Source organism: Herpailurus yagouaroundi, unplaced genomic scaffold (genome assembly GCF_014898765.1).
Source record: "Herpailurus yagouaroundi ecotype Mexico unplaced genomic scaffold, PumYag 160, whole genome shotgun sequence".
In the NCBI taxonomy this organism is placed as follows: Eukaryota; Metazoa; Chordata; class Mammalia; order Carnivora; family Felidae; genus Herpailurus; species Herpailurus yagouaroundi.
Window position 1 is genome coordinate 8,964,705 of NW_024412401.1, and position 25,147 is coordinate 8,989,851.

The following is a 25,147-nucleotide window of genomic DNA, read 5'->3' on the forward strand; positions in this document are numbered from 1 at the left end:
CTTAAGCAGGCTCCACACTCAGCATGAAGCCCATGTGGGGCTTGATCCCATGACCCGGGGATCATAATCTGAGCTGAAATCAAGAGTCAGATGTTCAACCGAGCCAACCAGGTGCCCCAACGATCCGAAAATTTGTATGGAACCACAAAAGACCTCAAACAGACAAAGCAATATTGAGAAAGAAGAACAAAGATGGAGGTATCACATTCCCTGATTTCAAGATACATGACAAAGCTGTATTAGTCAAAACAGTATGGTACTGACACAAACGACAGAGATATAGATCAACAGAACAGGAGAGCCTGGAAATATACCCACACATCTCTGGTCAACTAATCTATGACAAAGTAGGCAAGAGGACACCGTGGGGAAAAGACAGTCTCTTCAACAAATGGTACTGGGACGATGAGATAGCTACATGCAAAAGAATTAAACTGGACCACTTTTTTGCACCATACACAAAAATAAACTCAAAATGGGTCAAAGACCTAAACGTGAGACCTGAGGCCATAAAAATCCTAGAAAAAAAAATAGGTGATAATTGCTTTGACATCAGCTATAGAGATGTTTTTCTAGATAGGTCTACTCTGGCAAGAGAAACAAAAGTAAAATTAAACTATTGAGACTACACCAGAATAAAAGACTTTTGCATAGGGGAGGAAACCATCAGCAAAAAGGTAACCTACTCAATGGGTGAAGATATTTGCAAATGCTATATCCTATAAGGCATTAATATCCAAAATATATAAATAACTTATACAACACCAAAAATACACCAAATAATCTGATTAAAAACAAGCAGGGGACCCAAATAGACATTTTTCCAAAGAAGATATCCAGATGGCCAACAGACACATGAGAAGATGCTCAACATCCCTAACCTAATTATTAGGGAAATGCAAATCAAACCCACAAGGAGATATCAATCAGTCAGAATGACTAAAATCAAAAACACAGGAAATACCAAGTATTGGTGAGGCTGTGGAGAAAAAGGAGCATCGGTACACTGTTGGTAAAAATGCCTGTGGTGCAGTCACTGTGGAAAACAGTATGGAGTTTCCTTAAAAATTCAAAATAGAAATACCATATGATCCAGTAATTCCACTGGAATTCCATTTACCCAAAGAAAATGAAAACACTAATTCGAAGATATACACACCCCTATGTTTATAGTAGCATTACTGACAATAGCCAAGATATGGAAACAACTCAAGTGTGCATCCATAGATGGATAAAGAAGAGACGGTGTGTGTGTGTGTGTGTGTGTGTGTGTACATGTATATAATGGAATATTACTCAGCCATTAAACAGGACAAAATCTTGCCATGTGCAACAACATGGATGGACCCAGAAGATACAATGCTAAGTGAAATAAGTCAGAGAGAGAAAGACAAACACCATATAATTTCACTCAAATGTGGAATTTAAGAAACAAATGAAGAAAAAAAAGAGAAACAAAAAACCAGACTCGAATACAGAAAACAAACTGGTGGTTGCCAGAGGGGAGGTGAGTGGGGTGATGGGTGAAAGAGATGAAGGGGATTAAGAGTGATGAACACTGAGTACAGAACTGTGGAATCATACTGTACATCTGAAATATAACACTACGTTTTTTAATTTTTTTAAGTTTATTTATTTTGAGAGACAGAGCAGAGGAGGGGCAGAGAGAGAGAGGGAGAGAGAGAATCCCAGGCAGGCTCCATGCTGTCAGCACGGAGCCCAATGTGGGGCTTGAACTCACAAACCGTGAGATCACGACCTGAGCTGAAACCAAGAGTCGGACGCTTAACCGACGGGAGCCGTCCAGGCGCCCCAACACTGTATGTTAATTATACTTCATTTAAAAAAGAAATAAAAATTAGCCTCAAAGACTATTATTTTACTAAATAACCCAAACTATTTCCATCCTATGAATTTCTGTCAAGAACCTTAGAAGCAGATCTTTAACGTGTTCAAAACCATCAATTACTTTCTTCTGTAAGACACAAACGTTGACATAATTTTATTTATATATATTTTTGTTTATTCATCATTCATCATACTTATTAAGTGCACTGTTCTGGATCCTGGGAGATCTAGCCATGAATAAGACCAAGGCCCAGCCCTCAGGGTATTTATATCCTACTTGGTAAGCTATACAATAAGCACATTTAGAAGAGTTGAGAATTTGGGGCGCCTGGGTGGCTCAGTCGGTTAAGTGGCTGACTTCGGCCCAGGTCATGATCTCGCGGTCCGTGAGTTCGAGCCCCGCGTCGGGCTCTGTGCTGACAGCTCAGAGCCTGGAGCCTGTTTCAGATTCTGTCTCCCTCTCTCTGACCCTCCCCCGTTCATGCTTTGTCTCTCTCTGTCTCAAAAATAAATAAACGCTAAAAAAAAAAAAAAAAAAAGAAGAGTTGAGAATTCAAGACAAATAGCCTAAATCCAAATTTTCACTCCACCATCCACAATTTATGTGGCCTTCAGTCATTTATTTAACTTCTGTGTTAAGTAATTACACTGGAAATAATAATTAGTATTAATATTATATAGTAAATATTTAGTATAAGGTTATTGTGAAGATTAAATTAGTTCATGCACATGGACTTAGAAAACTATTTGGCACATAAAAAGTCCTAAATTGGGGCGCCTGGGTGGCTCAGTCAGTTGAGCATCTGACTTTGGCTCAGGTCATGATCTTGCGGTCCGTGAGTTCGAGCCCCGCGTCGGGCTGTGTGCTGACAGCTCAGAGCCCGGAGCCTGTTTCGGATTCTGTGTCTCCTCTCTCTCTGACCCTCCCCATTCATGCTCTGTCTCTCTCTGTCTCAAAATTAAATAAATGTTAAAAAAAAATTTTTTTTTTAAAGTCCTAAATAAATGTAAGCTATTATTAATAAAATAAATATAATTTAATGTAGTGATTAGTACATTAAGGCTATCAGTGAAAGGGCGCCTGCATGGCTCAGTCAGTTAAGCATCCAACTCTTGATTTCAGCTCAGGTCATGATCTCACAGTTTGTGGGATAGATCCCCACATTGGGCTCTGCACTGACAGCACAGAGCCTGCTTGGGATTCTCTCACATGCTGCCCCTCCTCCCTCAAAATAAATAATTTTTTTTTTTTAAAGACTATCAGTGAATAAAAAAGGCGAATCTCAGCATCTTTAAAATTATACTATAAATATAGTTTTTTAATGATCACACTGAAGAACTGCATGGATCAAACGCCAAAAAAAAAAGGAAAAACCTACCTACAGAGTGAACTGTGCCATTCATTCCCAGGAGGATTCAACATCGACAAGGTCAGCCTGACACAGTCTCCAGGACAGTTTTATCTCCAACAACATAAACCTGATCTCAACTCAAAAGTTGAAAGAAAATCTCTGTGATTTCATGGAAAACCAGATTATTTAATCCAGCAATGCAAAAACGTACCTGCCACACAGCTAAAAAGAAATCAGGGTGCAACTTGGCGGTCTTCCGAAAAGGGTTTACGTTACAATACTCTGTTGGCATTTCCTTCATGTTTGTTCTCAGAATCTAAGACTGTGTGAGATCCTTGGAGGGATTTTTGACCAGCAGATGCTTGCTTGCCCTTATCAGGAATGGGAGGGGATTATTAGTAAATGTAACAATGGTTTTTGCAATTTAGGTTCACAAATTGAAGTTTTGTAGGCACAGGAATTTCAGGAATTTCCTGGTGTTTTGATTTATAGATTTTTAGTTTTGTAAAATGAATACATGTGCAGCAGTGTTTATTGCAATGCAAAGGAAGAATGCAGAGTTTAGACTTTTTAATTCGATTTTATATGAAGTCTTTTAATTTCAAGCATTTCTCAAAACGCAAAGGAGTAAATTGGATTACTCTGAGGGTTTCCTAAAGGTATATCAGTCTAATGTCCTGATACAAAGGTTAGTTTTGTGGAGATTTTCCCCTCTCCTGGAGTTGAGACATCCAGGAAGATCAATAAAAACCTCTTTCTCAGGCTTCTGCACAAAGTCAGAACAAAGTCCTTCAAAATCAGTATTTCAGGGTTGGTAGTGTTTCCACACTATGAAAACCAAGCTATTTCGATTACCTCTATTGAAATAAATGAATTTCTCAATTCAACTTTTTAAATTTAATTTAATTAATTTATTTATTTATTTATTTTTACCAAGCTAAACATGGGGACTCTTTTGGGAGGAAGGGGTTGGAGAGGAGTAATGCCTAGTTTTATATTCACTTATATTATCATGTGTTAAAATAGTTCTGTGTTTCTTTTGGACCTTTTTTATTTTCCCATTTTATAAATTAAAAGCATATTTATATGTTTTATATATATTGTATTTATTATAAAATTAAAAGTTTACTATATTTCTCTATATAACTTTTTTTTATTTTAAAAAAATTTTTTTTTTCAACGTTTATTTTATTTTTGGGACAGAGAGAGGCAGAGCATGAACGGGGGAGGGGCAGAGAGAGAGGGAGACACAGAATCGGAAGCAGGCTCCAGGCTCCGAGCCATCAGCCCAGAGCCTGACGCGGGGCTCGAACTCACGGACCGCGAGATCGTGACCTGGCTGAAGTCGGACGCTTAACCGACTGCGCCACCCAGGCGCCCCATCTATATAACTTTTTTTTAATATTTATTTTTGAGAGAGACACAGAGACAGAGCACAAGCAGGGTAGGGGCAAAGAGAGAGGGAGACAAAGAATCCAAAGTAGGCTCCAGGCTCTGAGCTGTCAGCACAGAGCCTGACATGGGGCTCAAACTCACGAACTATGAGATCATGACGTGGGCCAAAGTTGGACGGTCAACCGACTGAGCCACCCAGGAGCCCCTTCTCTATATAATTTTAATTGACATGTAATTATTTCCAAAAAGGATGTCTTTAAGCAACGATTTATGTTATAGGTTTGCCTTTTACTCCTAAAGTGTGTTTTTTTAAATATATAAAATTTATTACTGTTTACTGTATTTAATGTATATTGTGTATTTTGAAAATACATAAAAAATTTTATTCCGTTAAATTATTTTAGTCTTATTGTCAATGGGTTTCCTCCCCTTTTGCAATTGTGTGTGATTCATAATGGCTTTTAGAAATTCATAATGGCTTTTCCCTATCAAAATAAATACGTGTGTATACAACATCCAGAAATGCACAGAACAAAACACGGAACACAAACACACCTTCTATAAACCCACCGCAATCATTTGATACATGGTTCAGTTAGTTAAACTTTCCTATTGCTTTATGAAATCACTTATCTTGAGATTTTGGAAGACCAGTTTCCCAAAAAGATAATTCAGTCGTAACTTAGTCTCGCAAAGGTAACGGCAAAGTGATATCACAGATTTGTGGACGTGTTTTTCAGCCCACTGAAAGCAGTTGCACACCAATGCATTTTTCAAGATTCCATATGCAATCAGCTAGGCTAACTGTGGAAAGAAGCTTAGCCACAATCTTAACTACAGTTTCTTCACTTAAAAATGGGGAAACAGGAAAACCAAGAATGATTACACAACCTTAGAGTTTTGTTTGGTTATTTTAAAGCAGGGGCCTCCAGAGTCATCTCATAATGAGGGAATTCTTCTAATTGTCTGCAGAGCTCAAATGAAGGAAGGGGGTTGAAAATGAAACTTTGAATATGATGAGACGGATTTTCAAAGCTTTTTCCAACACCAGGTCTATTTGGAAAACTATAGAAAAGACAGTAAATGAATACCACAAATAGAGGACAGATAAAATCTGAAAGAGATAAAAAGAGGAAGGCTAACAATCACAACAAGAATTGATAGTAGCCCAGGATGAAAATGGTAGCTGTCTTCCCTCATGTGGTAAATCCCTCACTTGTCATCCCTCCCAACAAAAAAGACTTAAAAATCATTTGAGCCCCATGAACAGCAGACACTGCAAATCACTCTGAATAAAAAGATTCAATGTAGATTTGCCTTTTTTTTTTTTAATTACCAAACCAGGATATAGTTTGATTACACTGACCATAGTTCTATAATTAGATCACATTAGATTAATAGTGAATACAAGCACATTTAAATAGTCTGGAATTTCTGGAACTCCAAGACATCAGGTTTCTAAGCTGCATAATAATTTCTATAACTAGGCAAGCCTACATAATTTTGGAAATCATAAAAAAGGTGCACATTTTCTAGGCACAATTAAGGTGCTCTGATTTCTTTCTTACAAGTCTACTTACCCTGTGTCTCACTTGCATGCCTTACGATGTCAATAACTAAAATAACATTACTCTTAATTTTGAAAGTGCTGTTTCACCATGAAACTGTTATTAGCCAATCTAGCCTAAGAAAGTAAAAAGTCCAAAAAATATACACCAAAGAATACCAAAAGAAAGTATGCCAAAAGAAAACATGACTTAGACTTTCAATGAGCTTGGTCATCCTCCAGGTAAAATAATTCCATGAAAGACTACAACTTGCATTCAACCTGGATGGTTAATTCTGTTCTCTAAAATTAGCATGATGGAATGTTGGAACTATAAACATTGTGTTAGTTAACATATAATAAACATCAATAACTCTTGTTCCCAAATATGCTGCTTCTGGTACAGACATGTACTCCCTTTTATTTTGCAAGGAAATACATTTAAGGGAAGTCCATCTAGGTCTTGGCTAGCTGACTACTCTGTTATTAGGAGTCAAGGCTCTAAATACTATCCTGACTTTTATTTTACATTTGATATTTCAACACTTAAAATGTCTTCATCTTAATGAACACTATTTCTCTACTTTTATTTAATAAGTAAAATTTAAAATCTCCCATAAACTTATAATGCTGAGTTCTTAACAGCCTCTTTAGGATTACAGTTCTATTTCCATCTTTTAAGCTTTCATGGTATTTTTTTTTCTCCCTCTCACCTTACCAGCAATAATTTCCTATACTGGATCTCCACCCGTGAATTTCTCACCTTCCCTTCCACCGGCCTTTAAAAAGGAACATGGCCATCTAGAGCTAAAGATACAGTAGAGGAAACAAAAAACAGCTGAACAAATGGCAATAGCTCCCAGATATTCTATTCTAAGTGCTAGGAAATTATCTCACCTGTTTTTTTCCGTTACTCCAAGAGATACAAGTTACTTTCACATCACTTGAGAAAATGATTCAGAACAATTGGTTCTGAACAATTGGTTCAGAACAATTTTTATGTTTTTTGTTTGTTTGTTTTTGAGAGAGAGAGAGAGAGACAGAGTGCGAGTGGGGGGAGGGGCAGTGAGAGGGAGACACAGAATCCAAAGCAGGCTCCAGGCTCTGAGCTGTCAGCACAGAGCCCGACGCAGGGCTCGAGCCCACGAACTGTGAGATCATGACCCGAGCCAAAGTTGGACACTTAACCGACTGAGCCACCCAGGCGCCCCAACAATTTCTGTTTAAATCCATATGACTAGTTTCTACTCCTGAAACTACTATTACACTATATGTTAGCTAACTGGAAGTTAAATAAAAACTTTGCATAAGAAAAAACTAATTATAACAACTAGTAAGAGCTAGAAGCGGGATTTGAATCCAGGTCTGTAGGATTCCCAAGTCTATGATTAGATGCTATACTAGATAAACATATATCTCTCCTTTCCATTTGTATTCAGTAAAAGTGGCAGAAAGAACAAGAAAGGGCTAAGTATTCTATTCTTTCGATATGGATGAAGGACACTTGTTTTTTCTGTTTGGATCATTTACGCTTTGCCAGATATTTTGTGTGGTGTCTTTTTCAACAGCTCAATGACTGTGGATATGATCCCACAGTGAAAGGCAGAGGAACCAGGTGTCAACCCAAGCCTGAATGACTCCAATCCTAGGGCTCTCCTCTGTCCTACACTGCCCAGGGTGGTGGCACAGTGAGCATGGGAAGTGGCTGGGAAATCTGTCCCTAAGACAGGATCACTAAAGGGTTGCACAGACCAACAGCGTCATTGTCCTGAATGTTTCCAAATGGCTCTTCTAACCACGTAGGGTCTTAGAATGAGGTGGGGGGTTTTGTTTTGTTTTGTTGTTTGTTTTTTATAGAATTCGTATTAGTGACTTGGGTTGCAAGTTTGCAGGGGTTTGCTTTTTAACTGCTAGCTTTAAGTCAAGGGAGGCGGAAACAGTACAAAGTATAAAACAGATTCTGTAAGACTGATAATGTGATTAAAACCACCCTGCAGAACCATGCTCATGGATTGGAACAATCAGTATCATTAAAATGTCCCAACTACCCAAAGCACAGATTCAGCGCAAACCCTATGAAACTACCATGAGCATTTTCACAGAACTAGAAACAGTAATCCTAAAATTTGTATGGAACCACAAAAGACCTCGAATAGACAAAGTAGTCTTGAGGAAGAACAACACAGTGGAGGTATTACAATCTCACATTTCAAGATATACAACAAAGCTGGAGTAATCAAAACAGTATGGAACTGGAACCAAAACAGACACACCCGGCAGTGGAACAGAATAGGGAGCCCAGAAATAAACCCATGATTATATGGTCAATTAATCTTAGACAACGGAGGCAAGGGTAGCCAATGGGGAAAAGACAGTCTCTTCAAAAAGTGGTGTTGAGAAAGTGAGACAGCTGCATGCAAAAGAATGAAACTGGACCTCTTTCTTAAACCACACACGAAAACAAACTCAAAATGGATCAAATGAGACCTGAAACCACGAATACCCTAGAGGAAAACATAGGCAGTAATCTCTTAGAACATTAGCCTTAGCAACATATTTACGCTTCTGTCTCGCTATATTGTAAAGGGAAACAAAAGCAAAATTAAACTACTGGGTCTACACCAAAATAAAAAGGTTTTGCACAGCTAATGAGACCATCGACAAAACAAAAAAGCAATCTAGTGAATGGGAGAAGATACTTGCACGTGAAATACCTGAGAAGTTAGTAACCAAAATGTATGAAGAACTTAGACGACTCAACACCAAACAAACAAACAAAACCCTGGTCCAATTTAAAAATGGGAAGAGGACCTGAATAGACATTTTTCCAAAGGAACCATAAGGATGGCCTACAGACACATGAAAAGATGTCCAGCATCACTTACCCTCAAGAAAAGGCAAATCAAAACCACAATGAGCTATCACCTCACACCTGGCAGAATGGCTAGAGTCAAAGAGACAAGAAATAACACGTGTGGGCAAGGATGTGGAGAAAGGGGAACGGTTGCTGGGAATATAAATTAGTGCAGCCACGATGGAAAACAGTATGGAGGTTCCTTAAAAAATTGAAACTAGAAATAACATATGACTCAGTAACTCCACTACTGGGTATTTACCCAAAGAAAACAAAAACACTAATTTGAAAACATATATGCACCCCTATGTTTACTGCAGCATTATTTACAATAGTTAAGATATGAAAGCAATCCAAGTGTCCATCCATAGACGAATGGATAAAGAAGATGTGGTCCACACCACACACACACACACACACACACACACACACACACACAGAGGAATAGTAGCCATGAAAAAGAATGAGATCTTGCCATTTGCAAGACCATGGATGGAGCTAGTGAGTATTATTCTAAGTCAGTCAGAGAGAGAAACACAATACCACATCATTTGACTTACAGACGGCACCTAAAAAACAAATGAACCAAAAAAAAAAAACAAAACAAACCAACCCCAAACAGACTCTAAAATACAGAGAGCTAACTGATGGCTACCAGAGGAGAGCTGGTTGGGGGGATGGGTGAAATAAATACAGAAGATTAAGAGGTTCAAACTTCCGGTTATCAAATAAGTCACAGGAATGAAAAGTACAGCATAGAGATTACAGTCAATAACATGGCTAAAAAATAAATAAACCACCACCTACCTGCAGAAACCTAGGAAGGAGATGGTTTGGTTCAATGCCGACACATATGTGCAGCAACTCCAAGAGGGAAATGGATTGGCAAACGCGCATCACAAAACCGATAGCATAAAAAGTGTCAACCATGGAATCTGCGTCAGGGAATTAAACACAGATACAGTAAGTAAAAACTAGGTCATAACCCAAACCTATGTAGCACTTTGAAATAAAAATCATTGCACAGGTGAGAAATTTCCTAAACAGCTACTAAATTGCTAAGAATACTATGCAACCAGGGTGCCTACGTGGCTCAGTCGCTTGAGCGCGAACTCTTGATTTCGGCTCAGGTCACGATCCCAGGGTTCTGGGATTCAGCCCCGCATCGGGCTTTGCGCTGAGCATGGCGTCTGCTGAAGATTCTCTCTTCAGGCATCTGGGTGGCTCAGTCATTTGTCCAACTTCGGCTCAGGTCATGATCTCGCGGTTCGTGGTTCGAGCCCCACATCAGGCTCTGTGCTGAGAGCTCAGAGCCTGGAGCCTGCTGCAGATTCTCTCTCTCTCTCTCTCTCTCTCTCTCTCTCTCTCTCTCTGCCCCTCCCTTGCTCATGCGCACTCGTTCTGTCTCCAAAAATAAAAACATTAAAAAAAACTTCTCTCTCTGCCATGCTCGCTCTTGCTCACACACATTCTCTCTAAAATAAAAAAAAGGAATACTATGCAACCAAAGAAAGCACTTCATATCATAATACATCTTAATTGTTCCTCTTCCAAAAAATGAAGTAAAAATCTGCAAAAGAAGGACCATGGCCAAAGCTATAGTATTAATTCCCTCTATTGTAAAGCAATTCCTGCATAAAAGCAACCTGGTAGAATCTAGACTGTATCAAATGTGAACAGGCTGGAGGTAAGCTTATTAAAGAAGCTGGCATATTCACAATGTTTCCATGGACAAGAAAATGACAAAGATGAGAAAAATATTTCAGAGAAGCTTTATGGAAAAGGCATTAATAATGTGATATTAAATAACGTGTATCTAGCGTTTGCATCCTATACATACTTGGTTGGTGCTTTCTGGATCTTTGTTAGAACTTGGGCCTCTGGTGGGGATTTCTGGAGTTGCTGAGAGCCCTTGCTGCGTTTGGAGAGAACTGAAATAAGAGGGAAAACAACCCTTCCTCTAAATAGGATAAATCTGTTGGTTTAAATTCTAAAATGAAATCCCGCTATGTTAAGAAACACCTAGGGAGGACTTTTGGGCCTTTACTGTCCCGTGATCATTCACATGACGGTAATCTATCGAGCACTGAGGGCTGCTCAACGGCTCCATGAGGTGAACACTATTATCAACATCCCCATTTCACAGATGATGGCTGAGGCGGACAGCCTCATGCTCTCATCCGCTGCCCTGCACTGGCTACAACACAGCATTATCAGTCACACAGCTCCAGGACAGGAAAGGTAGCAGGTGTTACCATTCAGGTGATTAGATTGCTATTAAGCTACTTACTATAATTTATACACCGACTCAGGAATTGTACTGAACCCCCACTTGGTTGTTTTCAGTCTGCTTTCCATATGAATGGTTGTGTGTCTTTAATAAGTAGCTTCTATAATTACAACAGCAGGATAATAATTAAGAAATAAACACACTGCTGACTAAAGCAATTTTTCCCACTGGAAGGGCCAGGCAGGATAAGAAAGAGTTCATTGCCCACTGCTTGGCTTTTCCTCTGCTTGAAGACTCCCAACATTCACAGATGAAATTCAAGCCTTAGGCTGTATCTTTGGACGCCGCTGAAGGCAAGACTTTAACTACAGATTTACAGTAAGAAAACGGCAACATCGGGGCGCCTGGGTGGCTCCATCGGGTGAGCGTCCGACTTTGGCTCAGGTCATGATCTTGCGGCTCATGAGTTCGAGCCCCGCATCGGGCTCTGTGCTGGCAGCTCAGAGCCTGGAGCCTGCTTCGGATTCTGTGTCTCCCTCTCTCTCTGCCCCTCCCATGCTCATGCTCTGTCTCTGTCTCAAAAATAAACATTAAAAAAAAATTAAAAAGAAAAAAGCAACATAAAAGAGGTTTGGTAACCCCAGAATTAAATTTCCTTATGATACACAAGTCTGAATTGATGAGCACAGCAGGACTTTCCCCGGGGTATATTCTAGGTGTTTGCTTTTAGCTGAATCCAGCAGTTGCTCAAACGGTCAAGTCACCCAACATTTGTACACTGTGATGACACTTACCCACGTGGGGATAGAGCGTGAACAGAATGTTATTTTGACAGCCACTTAGTGATTCATTTGTTACAAATTGAAGCGCTAGTCAAAACCTTTACTTTTGAGAAAACTGGAGGAAACTTACGACTTAAACCATTAATACCAACTCCCATATAGATGGCGAGTCATCTAGAAGATGTGTCATTTATTTAGGGACACATTACTCCTGAAGGGGACCAAAGAGAACCCTGGTGACTGTAAAGTTTGTCTCTCACTTATTAGTAGTCTCCAGTTACCTTAAACCTGGGGGATAAGAAAACAAGGGAAGATTTTGGTGAATTGCTGATTTCCCTGCACAAAATGTTATACTGGAATTTACAGATTCCCTCAAGCCCCCTCAAATCCACTAAGGTTTGGTGCAGAACCAAAAAGGAAGAGTGAAATGGCATGCCCCAATGGCATGTCTGTGTTTTCAGGGTGAATTGCCTAGTCAGAGGGAAGCCAAATCCCTTTCCCTCATCTTACCTGCCCCCTTCTCCAAAAAGGCTTGGTTTCTGCAACAGGAAGCAAGGTTACTGAAAAATGTGGTTACTAAATTTCAGAGCAGTGAAGGCTATTAGGTGAAGTTCACAGAAGTTAAAATATTAATATAAGAAGGACTGGGTGAAAACAAGGATTCAAAGTTAAAAATCCAAAACTGTTTTGGAGTTTTACCTTCTCCAAATGAAAAGAATCGGACTGTCATATTGGTAAATATCCATGAGTGGCCACAGAACTGGATTAGGTAGTAGATGAAAAGATAGGTGTTCTTTCTATACCTATAGATACAGGAAAATACCATTAAACACTTCCTTCATCATCCTTTCAGCATTATACACACATTTCTTAACTAGCCTATTGGCCCACCTGAGCAAGAGAAAACTATTCCAGAGCAGTCTTTAATTTAGTTGCCTCTGTAATGCACAGCAGATTGTGAAACGCCCCATAGCATGCATTATCTGCTAAAAGGAGTGTCTTTGGTTTGCTTAAAGCCAAATATGGTTCTGTTTCAAAATTCACTTTAGCTTTGAGGAAGTTCTAACCTTGCTCTCACGAAGGAATAAAAGGAAGTGTTGCAAAGATGGCTCTGAATATTTGGGGGAGAGGAGGAAAAAAAAAAAAGGATGGTGAGGGCTTGGTGTGCCCCACGTGTTGCTGTAGCTGGGCCTGCTCAGTGCAAAACCTGAGATGACTGGTTTAGGGTTACGAGAGGGGGGGTGGTGATGGTGGCATTTCCAAAGGGCGGATCATTCAGTAGTTGGCCATACCCGACTTTTGAATGTATTACGTGATGGGGGTCAGCACCCCGCTACTGCCTATTGTATCTGCAAGGGCAGATCGTTCCCTTCGCCAGACACACATAGAAAGCAGTTTAGTGGCTCCGGCCAGAAAAGGGAAGTCAAGCTGAGTTTAAAAATGGGTTGCTGGGGAGATGACTAAGGGATGATTGACAGATACAGTTTGAGGTAGTTAGGCAGAGCATTGTTTGAAGTGTGCCCGGGGATTCAGAAGGGTGATGGGAGTGGCCCTGCCTGTATAGACAAGGATCTCTCCTCGTCGGAGGTGTGAAATCTCTGAGAAAGAGAGCAAATAGGCTGGGAAGCATATACAGTGTAGCTTGCCGACAGGCATCCAACAGATGAGGAGGGGGTGGGGAAGAAGGATCCCTTCATAAAGCTGCAGAAGAATCACCTGAAGTGTTGGGTAAACACTCACATTCCCCAGGCTCTACCCCCAGTACCACTGAACCAGTTTCTCCGGAACTGGGCCCTGGAATCTACACGTGCGATAGGTGTTTCTGCAGCAGGTAGACCTAAAAACCTCCCCGCAACGCTGGGTCTGAGAAAGTAAGGAAAGGACTCCGGGTGGGCGGAGGGGGGAGAGAAGAAAGCACCCAACCAGCTAATGCCCGTCCAGAGCTCCAGGGCGTGCGGGGCGCTGGGCCGCGCAGCGCCGCGCTGCCGGGGGGACGCGGGGGGAAGGAACCCCGCCCCTGGCGCCCCTTCCCCCGCGCTCCTCGCCTCCCGCCGCGGCCGAGCGCCCTACCTGGGCTGCAGCCAGGCGGGCAGCGCCATGGGTGTCACGGGCCGCCGCCGCCAGGCCCTCCAGCGCCGTCAGGGAAGGAGCGCCCGCCCGGGAGGGGCGGCCCGGCGGCCAAAGCCCGGCCCGGAAAGGCGGGGCCCCCCCCAACTCAGAAATTAAAAAAAAAAAAAAAAAAAAAAAACCACCAAACCCTAAGGTCTTGCTTTGGGCCAAAGATGAAAGTCAAGTTCCTGAAGTTCCCGCAGTGGCTAGAGCGCGCTGTCCCGCGAGTGCCTGGCCGGGGCGCGGTACGCGCGCGAGCTTGGGCGGGCCTGGCGGCGGCCCGAGCACACCCACGGGGTTCGCGCAGCGCCTGCCAGGCCTTGCTAATCTTTGGATGGACCCTTCGTTGCAGCTGCGTGGAAATTAATGGGGCCTCCCGCCCAAATGCCAAAGGCTGCACCGGTCCCAGGTGGGCGCCTGCCTCTCTTATTACCCTCACCTGTGAGAGCCCGTCAGCTGTGGGCACGCTCTCCCTAACACCTTCTTTTCAGCCAAGGGGCCTGATGGCTCCAGGAAGGGGCATCCTTGCCCTCTAATCTTCCCCCGGGTCTTCGCAGATGTTTGCAAATCCTCTTATTCACGTTGAGTCTTTCTTCCTATCCTGTGCCCAGCCCCCAGAAAATCTCCTGAGCCCTCGGGCTTATGGCATCTTTGTGTCGCTCCATGCTCAGAAAGCCCGCCTCCTGCTTTGCTGATCACCTCCAGACCGCCTTCCAGTGTCTCTACCGTCTAAGGGAAACCTCCCCAAATAAATTTAAAACCCAAGCAAACAACAAGCCAAGAAAGCACTTGCCAGTAAGTGGGACGACAACATCTGATTTTTGGAGCTGGAAGCTAGTACCCCCATTTTACCTACAGGAAGGTTGAGGCTCGGAAAAAAATGTTAAGTCACAGTCCACGTGGCCGATAAAGGGCAGTATTAGAACTTCAAGGCCGGAGTATGTTTTCATGAGGCCATAGGTTCCTTCCTCACAGTTCATTATGACCCCTCACCTCATAGCCCACCTCTGACAGCTAGGTTTCTCTGCAATTTCACCCACCCCTGCCCTCTGCCAGAGGTTCATCTCTCCCCTGCATTTACCGGTCCCTCTCCAAATCACTCCATCTGGCATTACTGGCATGACCATGGTCTCTTGTTGCATCCTTATCCACTCCCTTCCACTGGCTCACGCCACAGTTTAGAAACATAGGCAACTCTCTCCTACTCTAGAATTAGACATTTTATTCTGTTTCTTTCTTGGTGATTTGCTTTCTCTCTCCTCTTTGCTCATAACTGCCTGCCTGCCCTGTCTTCTAAATCAGACGTTTCTTTCATTTCTTACCATCTTCCTGTTTCCGAACACCCTACACTTTGACTTTCCTTCTCAAAGCGCTCCTGAAACTGCTCTCAGGGAGTGGCCTTAATTTCCTGAGCCTTAGTCCTATACTCCCCGCGTAGACAACTCTACACAGACCTTGCTCTTTGAGAGCATTTGATCTAAAGGGCAAACGGACACACAAGCAAACACTGGTGGCCAGCCTGTCACCGAGGCGCAGGCCAAGCCTGGGGAAGAGGAAGACAGTCCTGGATGGCCTGGAGTGGGACAAAGAGACTGCCCAGAGGAAGTGACCCTTTATCACCAAACACAGCCCCTGCACCTACATCCTCCTCCCCCCTCTTCCACCAGCCTCCTGCATTTACCAACTTCCCATCCCCTCCCACTACCTCAACACCTCAGTATGTTCTACTTCTCTCACCTCCTGTCCTCTCTTTCTCCCTAGATGGGTCCCCTCCTCCTTCTCCTGCTCTGTTTTCTCAAAGTTCTGCCCTGGGCCATCTTGTCCATTGCCACCGTGTTATCCCTCCGCACAGACATTCACCACTCGCCACTTTATCTGCACGCAGACAACAGCCAACGGCATTATCTCCAGCCCCTACTTTTTTTTTTTTTTTTTTTTTTTTATTAATACCAGCTCTTGCTTTTCAACAGCTTCTGGATATTTGTGCACAAAGAGCCTACTGCAAGTTCCCACTGAGCCCGTTTAAGCATACTGTCCTTCTCCTCAAATCACTGTCTTAGTTCCCACAGGGAAACCCCCATTTTCCTCGCCACTGATGTTTAAAATTTGGGAGTCATCATGAAGTCTCCCCATCCAATCAAATTCTACGGATTCCATCCTTTCCAGATGCCTTACTGACCACTCGTATTCTACTTCCATCCCTCATGACCCAGAACCTGAATAAAAAAAGACACGCAAAAAGCTCCCTTTTTACTTGCCAAAGAACAAAGTAAACAAACAAAAATCTTCTTCACATCAGTTAGGGAACTGTACCTGCTTTTCCAAGGAATAAACACAGAAGAGAACTCACAAGAGAACCCCTGGGGTGGGGACTAAAATGCTCCCTTTCCTTTGGGAAGTCCTCCTCAGCTTCTGCCAGCTTGACCAGCCAGAAGAGCTTCCTGCCTCCTCCTTCTACCCAGACTAGCACACGTGAGTTGAAGACTGCCGGAAGTATTGTTAAAACACAGCCCTGTACCAGCTATTCTCCTGGTCAAAACCCTCGCTGGTTCCTCGTTAACTGCTACAGCTAGAAGGCAGGAGACTCTGGCCAAGTAAGGGAGAAATGGCAGGAAACCCTGCCCACCCCCCCCCCCCCCAGATCCTCTCCCCAAGTAATAAATATTCCTGCCCTGAGTTAACACCTGTCAATAAAAGGTAGCAACCCGAACCCAGGGCACAGCTGTCCGTTGAGCTCGCCTGGTCTCACCTCTCAAGAGTGGACTCTCCCTGGTACACTCTTCATTTGCACTGCTCAACGGATGTCGGGTCCTCCTTGAATTCTTTTCTTGTGATGAGACTAAGGGGAGACAGGATGGGCAGGAGGGAGCTTCAGGGCCCAGAGATCTCCCCAGCTCACCTGGCAACAATATGTCATCTTGCCTCCAAGCCTGTCCAGTGCGAACCTTCTGTCCCTTCCCCCTGCCCACCCCCCGCCCCCTTACAGCAACGCTTGCCATTCCATGACCACACCAGGCATTCTCGGCCATTGTGCCTCGGTGGAACTTTTCTCCTCTATTTTGAATTTCTCTTCTGCCTCCACGCCTTCTCACAGACCAATACTTATCTGCCAAAACTTCTAAAGCCCTTCTCAGGGCTTCCTCAAGGAGCCACACGGGGCCAGTAGAGGTCTATGATGGTACTTACCTTTTTTTAGTTTGATACCTGCCTACCCCACTAGATTACAGATTCCCAGAGGGCTACACCTCTTAACTAACAGTAAGGAGTTGACGAGTTTTAACTTCTCTAAATAGTTTCTTTTTCCCAAGTACACAATTGTTGCGACTAAATAAGAAAATGTGTAAAATATATAAAATGTATACAAGTACCTCGTAGAGTGCATGCCATGATGGGTGTCCATAAATGTCTTGAATGAATGGATGAAACCTGGTATGAGTTCTCCTCTTCTAAAATTGTAGCCAATATAAACCAAACTTTCAGAAATAGTTGCATTTTTTATTTTTTATTTTATTTTTTTTAATTTTTTTTTTCAACGTTTATTTATTTTTGGGACAGAGAGAGACAGAGCATGAACGGGCGAGGGGCAGAGAGAGAGGGAGACACAGAATCGGAAACAGGCTCCAGGCTCTGAGCCATCAGCCCAGAGCCCGACGCGGGGCTCGAACTCACGGACCGTGAGATCGTGACCTGGTTGAAGTTGGACGCTTAACCGACTGCGCCACCCAGGCGCCCCAATAGTTGCATTTTTTAAATATGTACAGTAGACTTTCAATTATCTACTTGTACAGATGTCAGAGGGCAAGATAGTTCAAATAACTCTAAGTTAATCTATTGTCTTTTGAAGGAATTTTGACATTATTTGAACACGTCAGTTTTGTTTTTCTTGGGCAAAGGTTTAAATGTGTTTTCATCCCTGACTAATTGGGAGACTAAAGCCTTGAAATATATGTCATAGCAGTAACAGACTGACTTAAGGTTTATTTTTTTAACCATACCTAAAAAGTGATAAAATATACTATTTCACAATAATCTTCAGAGAAGTTAAGTCCAATGGTTGAACATCCTGACTTTGGACACTTAACCATCCATCCGTTTTTTTCCCTCCTATTCCTTGCAAATCTCATTTTATCTTTTAAAGTTTATTTATTTTGAGAGAGAGAGAATGCACACAAAAGCACAGGGGTGGGTCAGAGAGAGGGAGAGAGAAGGACACGAAGCTCAAACTCATGAATCCTGAGAGCATGACCTGAGCCAAAATCAAGAATCAGAAGCTTTACCAACTGAGAGACTCAGGCATTATAAAATGCCAATACGACATGCAATATTCACTGAGAGCAGAGATTCTGGGAAAGTGTCCCATTGGCCACTCTTGCTTCCATCAGCCCCAAGTGGCTCTGTAAGGAACCAGTTATACTCTGATAACTTTGAGATTTCTTTTTTATTTCAACCATCTAAAATTTTCAGGGATCACAATCTCCCCCTCCTTCCCACGCCCAGTCTCATGTTAGATTGGAAATTCCACAGGCTGCTAGACCCAAATAAAACCATAGAGATTATGTGGTCTAATCTTTTTATTTCATAGGCACCCCAAAGCTAGTGAAAGCTAGGTTGAGATCTCTTTCCATAGCCCTGTGCAAAGTTTCAGACATATTTGCCCCATTACCTAATCTTAGGCATGAGTCATAATCATCATCCCTCGTAATTTTTGCTTGTACTTAGCCTCTATTATCACTCTTCTCCAGATGTTCCAAAGCATTGCTTGTACTTCTCTGCTGGAACTTTAACCATCCTTCCTTTAAATGACTTTGACCCTTACTACTCCATTCAAAAGATCAAACCCTGGACTGGGATACTTGCCTGGTTGCATCATCATTCTCCAATCTCTCTCCGGTCCTATTCCAAGGAAAATACATTCAAGTGTGTAACTGACTCATTCAATTACACAGGAGCCATTTTTTAAATTTGTTTTTTAAGCCATGGACACTCTCCTTCTCCACATATCTCATTTAATCCTCAGAGCGATGCTATGAGATGGTAACTATTCCTACCCAATTTTATAGGTGAAGAAAAAAGGTCAGATCTTGTCCAAGATCAACACAGCTAGTAAATGTTGGAACTTAGATTTCATTAGATTTAGTCTGTCTCCAGTGAATTCTTAACCACTGTGCTATATTAAGTTGTTTCATATGATTGTTCACTATTTGTTCACAAGTCCTGATTCTCTTTTTATTATATGAAACAGTCAAAATGTAAGTCTACTTAAAACTTAAAACAAAAAATCCAAAAAAAAAAAAAAACCAGTCAAAAGATTTGAGCACACACTTCACCAAAGAAGATAGCCAGATGGCAAGATCATGAGAAGATGCTCAACATCATTAGTCATTAGGGAAATGCAAACGTAAAACACCGTAACATATCACTACACAGCTATGAGAATGGATAAAATGAAAAAAGGCTCACCATATCAAGTGTTGGTGAAGAAGCGTACCCCTTCTTCCAGTTGTACCAACTGGGACTCTCACACCGCTTTGTTCGTAATAACCAAAAGCTGGAAACAGCCCAAATGGCCAACAGCAGATGAATGGATAAGCAAATCGTGGTGAACCCATACAATAGAATCCCATTCAGCAAGTAAAAAAAAGGAATGGACCGCTGATACAAGAAACAACATGGATAAAGCAAAATAATTATGTTGAATATCAGGAGCCAGGAGAAAAAGAGTACATACTGTACTATTCCATTTACATAGAATTCTAGAAAATGGAAACTAATCCATGGTGGCAGAAAGCGTATCAGCAGTTGCCTGAAAATGGAGGAGGGAGGGGTGGGGTAGAAGGGAGGGACAGCCAAGGGGCAGGAATGACAACTATGTTCATGGTCTTGATGGTGGTGATTGTTTCACAGATGTATACTTCCCTTAAAACTTGCAAATTGAGGGGTGCTTGAGTGGTTCAGTCAGTTGAGCATCTGACTGCAGCTCAGGTCATGATCTCATGGTTCATGAGTTTGAGTCCCGCATCGGGCTCACCACTGTCACTGAGGAGCCTGCTTCAGATCCTCTGTTCCCCCCTCTCTCTGCCCCTCCCCTGCTCATGCTCTCTCTGAAAAACAAATCAACATTTTTTTTTTAAAAAAAAGCTTACAAATTTAAATTTATGCCACTTATTTTAGGTCAGTTACACTTCAACAAAGCCAAGATTTAACACACTAACTTATGAAGAGAAACGTCGTCTTGCTTGTTTGCTTTGAATGACTGATTTATTCTTGTTTGTGAGCCTGCACCCCACTGATTATAAGGAAAAATGACACAAAGTAAAATTGGCCAATTAATAGGAACTCAAAATCCTCCTTTCGGTCTCTGAGTTACTGTCCTCCCCAAGGCACCTTGGTGAATGGGGAAGTTCACACAAGGCGGTGAACACTGGATGTCACCCATGCACACAGGTCCTTGGGTTGCCTACCTTGCAAGCCCTGTGGAAGGGCTGTGTCCTCACTGAATCTACTGATGGCAAGATGATCGCATCTGCCACTGATCACAGACCACTCCCTCACCCCATTGCCTCCTGTCTTCTGCCCTTGCCTTAATAGCCTCCTTTTCTATCCCCAAGGCCTCTACTGATCCTCCCGTCCTCTCCTCATTCCCTCACCCTCCGGAGGGGTGTTAACCTTAAAAACTAATACTGCTAAGGGGCGCCTGGGTGGCTCAGTTGATTGGGTGACCGACTTCAACTCGGGTCATGATCTCATAGTTCGTGAGTCTGAGCCCTGCACGGGGCTCTCTGCTGTCAGTGCAGAGCTCACCTCGGATCCTCTCTCTCTCTCTCTGTCCCTCCCCTCCTCACACACACACACTCTCTCTCTCCCTCTCTCAAAAATAAAAACGTTTTTTAAAATCTTAAAAAAATAATACCGCCAGTTATATTACCAGCAAAGTAGTTTCATTTGGGACCAGCAAAGAATATAATCCAGGAAAAGCAAGCAGAACCATAGGCAAGTCTGCCAAACAAAGGAGGGGGATGCTCTTTTATAGACGAAAGGGGGGAGTTGGAAAAGCTGTTATAAACAAAAAGTCCATTGGAGTAAACTGGGAGTTTGAGGTATATAATGGCTTCTCATTGGCTGAGTTGTGACAGATAGCATTGGCTGGGATGTTGCCAAGGAAGGAGTAAAGACTTTCTTCCTCCTGCTGGGATGGTAAAGCAGTATCCATATGCAAGGTCTGTGTCTTCCTGTTGGGTTTGCTACTGACCATGAGTGGTAGCGCACGGAAGCTTCCCCTGCTGGCCTCCTGACTCCATTCTGAATGAGATTTCCTTTATTAACTGTCACATTTCCCCCCTTTTGATCAAGCTCTTTCTTTAAAAGGATTGCTGATTGTCGGGCACCTGGCGGCTCAATCAGTTGAGCGTCCGATTTCGGCTCAGGTCATGATCTCGTGGTTCACGAGCTCAAGCCCCACATGGGGCTAGCTGCTGTCAGCGCAGAGCCCACTTTGGATCCTCCCTCCCTCTCTCTCTGCCCCTCCCCTGCTTGTGCTCTCTCAAAACAATAAAACCTTTTTAAAAAACAAATAAAGCATTGCTGATTAAGAGTCAGGTTTTCCATATGTAGTGGTTTTGTCCTGCAGTCCCAGGAGGGACCTCTCCTGGGTGGCCTGTCCTACACCAAGAGGGAAAGTGCGTAGCAGCTAGAAAGCACTTAAGGCCACATCTGAGTTAACAAGGAAGGTTAGGAGGAAGAAACTCTCAGGTTATCCCACCTAAAATCTTCCTAAGGTCATAACTGTTGGAAATCTCAAGGCCTTGAGCCAGCATCACCTTATCGGGTACATTCTTAAGAAGTTCGACAGGCAACAAAATACAAACGTTAAAATAATTATACGAGACAGAAGTAACAGCAATTCCAAATTGTATGACGGTTCTAAACTAGGCCTCTAGGTCTGCAAGTAGCCAACTGAAATATTTATTGGCACTTACTCTGACTTAGGGGAGAAAGGTTTTCCTATGAAAGCAAACCTGAAGTCATGTGTGCCGTCTGGGAATCTCTACTGAAAGCGACCATGAAAGCAAAATAGTGAATCCTGCAAGAGCGTACTGAAAGGATTAAGTGAGTACATTTGGGAAGATACAGCTAGGTATAAACATGAAATGATAGCTGATAAACTTTTTCCAAGACAGCACAACTTCAAAGACATTTTAATGCCGTATGGTTAGCTCAAAAGAAGGGTTTGCACTGAAGTGTGTTATTGGTAATACAGCCTGAAAGTTTGTAAATTCAGAGAACATCAGTCTGGAGAAGAATCCAAAGCCAGTGAATAGTTCAGATTAAAGAAGACTTTTGTGAATTTGGAAACTTCTTGTTTTTTGTGGGTTTTTTTTTTTAATTTTTAAGTTTATTTATTTGGAGGGAGAGAGAGAATGTGAAAGCGGGATAGAGGCAGAGAGAGAGAGGAAGACAGAGAATCCCAAGCGGGCTCTGAGCCATCAGTGCAGAGCCCGATGTAGGGCTCAAACCCACGAACTGTGAGATCATGACCTCAGCTGAAGTCAAGAGTTGGACGCTTAACCGACTGAGCCACCCAGGCGCCCCTGAATTTGGAAACTTCTAACCCTTCAGAAGAAGCAAATGGAAAGTTAATTTGTCCTGGGATCATGATGAGGCTACTTCCAAAAGGCCACAAACAAAAGAGGTTCCTTCCTCTCACAAGGGCTTGGGAAATGTAGACAGGAGCATTGTCTTTCTACGAAAGAGAAAAAGCAACAGTGAGAAAAAGGTGTACAGGTCTGGCCCAGACATCTTCAGAAAGTGTCTCAGGAGAGGTCATCTGCTTCAATGCCAGGAATTCTTTACTTTCGGGTCACCAGATGCTGGGCAGGTCCAGCCAGGATTTGCTGTTTTCTTTAGTTAAGTCACATGAATCTAAGAGTCTATTCCCCAGCACAAAGGTTAGTTAGCAGTTCCTGATAACAGGCTTTCCAGTGAGGCAGAAGAGTCTTTCTGGAAGGGTCTTTTTCAATAGATGAAATCTCCAGGTTACTGGATGGGATACTTAAGGTCATGGCCTCCCAGTAGATTACTCTGACAAAGCATGGTTATTTTTAATAGAAGCAATTAGCCTTTACACGCTTGAAGTCTATTTCCTTTTGTCAACTATGGGCCAAAGGAGGCAGGGACCAAGTGTAGTGGACATCCTGTAATTATCTCAAAGGCTGAGAGTCTAGGAGTTCCCAAAGAATAGATGTGAGATTTAGAAGACCAACGGTAATGTTTTAGGCCAAGGTATTTGGAGGGTCTCTACAAAGTTTGCCAACTGAGTCTCTCAGTACATGTGACTTAGTACATGTGACTAACCCCATTGTTGGGTATCTCTTGTCAATTTTTCCAAATTATCATTTGAGAGAGCATCCCTCTGAACCATGACAGAGATCTGGCTGTTGGTTTCCTTGAGAGCAACATTCTTGGCAGAAATATCAGTGAGGTGGATTACCGTGGCCTCCTGGGAGTTAAGTCTGGAATGCCCAGGAACTTTAGTGGCCAGAGCAGTAGACAAAAGCATGGCACCTAACATATTTTAGACATAGGAGCCATTTTAAATTTATTCCCATTGGAGGGAAGGACACCTCATTGTTTCCATAACATTCCAAAGTCATGAGCTGCCCCAAAGGCATACCAACTATTGGTATAAATGTCTGTGGTTTTACCTTTGACTAAAGTACAAGTTCAAGTAGTGGTGTGTATATAATCCAGTCTCTTGGGCTGAATTGTAAATGTAAAGGTGCTGTTTCAATGACTTCAAAAGGCACTGCAGTAGCATACCCAGCATGACATTTTTCCATTTTTATTCTTTAAATAAAAACCACCAGTAAACCATGAAAAATCTGCATATGTTTAAGGAGTTGCCTGTAAATTGTCATGGGATTCAAAAGGTAACCTGTCAGCAAGTTAAAGCAAAAAGATATTGGCTCTCCTGATCAACTGGAATACTAAAAAAAAGGCACTGCATAGGTCAATTACAGTGAAAACTCAATGCAAATGGATGTTCCTAATGGATGGGGGTTGGGAGTAACAGGGTGCCGAGGGATGAGGTTATTTATTGCTCAGAGGTCCTGGACAACCTCCATCGTCAGTCATTGAGCTTTCTCATAGGTACGGTAGAGGTAACGCAGGGACCAGTGCAGGAGATAATGAGGTCCTAACACTTGCAATCTTCTATTATGGGCTTGATGCCTTGAAGGGCTTTTTTACTGACAGTGCATTGATTAATTATGGGAAGACATTGTGAGGGATATATTCGGAATCTGCCAATATCAGGCGAGGATTCTGGCCATAAAGAGGAAGGTAGTTGATCCAACAAAAATGAGTAGAAGATGTCCAAGTGTCATTTAATTTCCCTGGTTGGCTATTGTGATTACTACTGTCAAAATCTAGAATTATTTCCCCCTTTTGGGAGAAAGGAATTCAGGCATGCTACTTTTCCAAGAAATCTCAGCCCAATAAACGAGTAGGGTCAGAGGAACTAAGGAGGAAAAAGTGTGGATCTCTCAAAGGACTTGGGCCAAAGGGGAGTAGGTTCAGAGACAGGGGCCTCTCAAGGTTCATTGCAGGCCCCCACCGTAACTGTTCTGGTACTCCAGGCAGGGGCTGCTTTACAGCAATGGGGTTTAGCACAGAGAGCATAGCTCTGGTGTCAGTATCGACAGAGAGAGATTCATGCCCAACCTAGAGAGTAGCTTCTCTGAGCAGATGAAGAGTGAGGATTAGGAAGAGCACCTGTAGTTCCTCGGAACCCCACGATTGGGAATCAGGAGGACACTGGAAAGATGGCCTAGAGGGCCGCGGGCGCCTGGAGCACTTCAGTTTGTAACAGTCTGCTCGTTCCAATGCCCTGGCTCTTTGCAATAACAGCAGAAACTCCAGGATTTGAACTTTGTTTAGGAGACTTTACTTGCTGGAGTTGAAAATTGAGAATTTGAGCAGTCTTTCTGTTAGGTGACTCATCTAGGATGCAAGTGAGCAGGTTTGACAAATTAA

The 25,147-nt window shown here is 42.6% G+C and overlaps 1 protein-coding gene across 6 annotated transcripts in view; it reads right to left on the reverse strand.

Annotated features, from left to right (window-relative positions):
• Window positions 1–14,762, reverse strand: part of HACD4 (3-hydroxyacyl-CoA dehydratase 4) — a 39,246-nt gene extending 24,484 nt beyond the window's left edge. For 2 of the 6 annotated variants that reach the window (XM_040481373.1, XM_040481370.1), the window contains exons 1-3: window positions 14,078–14,198; window positions 12,707–12,810; window positions 9,803–9,930 (exon numbers count right to left, since the gene is read on the reverse strand). In XM_040481373.1, the coding sequence (XP_040337307.1) occupies window positions 9,803–9,930; window positions 12,707–12,810; window positions 14,078–14,106 (261 nt within the window). In that variant the 5' untranslated portion in view covers window positions 14,107–14,198. Of the gene's footprint in view, window positions 1–9,802; window positions 9,931–12,517; window positions 12,568–12,706; window positions 12,811–14,077; window positions 14,199–14,555 lie in introns of those variants that run through there. The other 4 variants (XM_040481372.1, XM_040481374.1, XM_040481371.1 and 1 more) reach the window with 4 other exon arrangements.
• Between the last annotated feature and the right edge of the window lie 10,385 nt (window positions 14,763–25,147).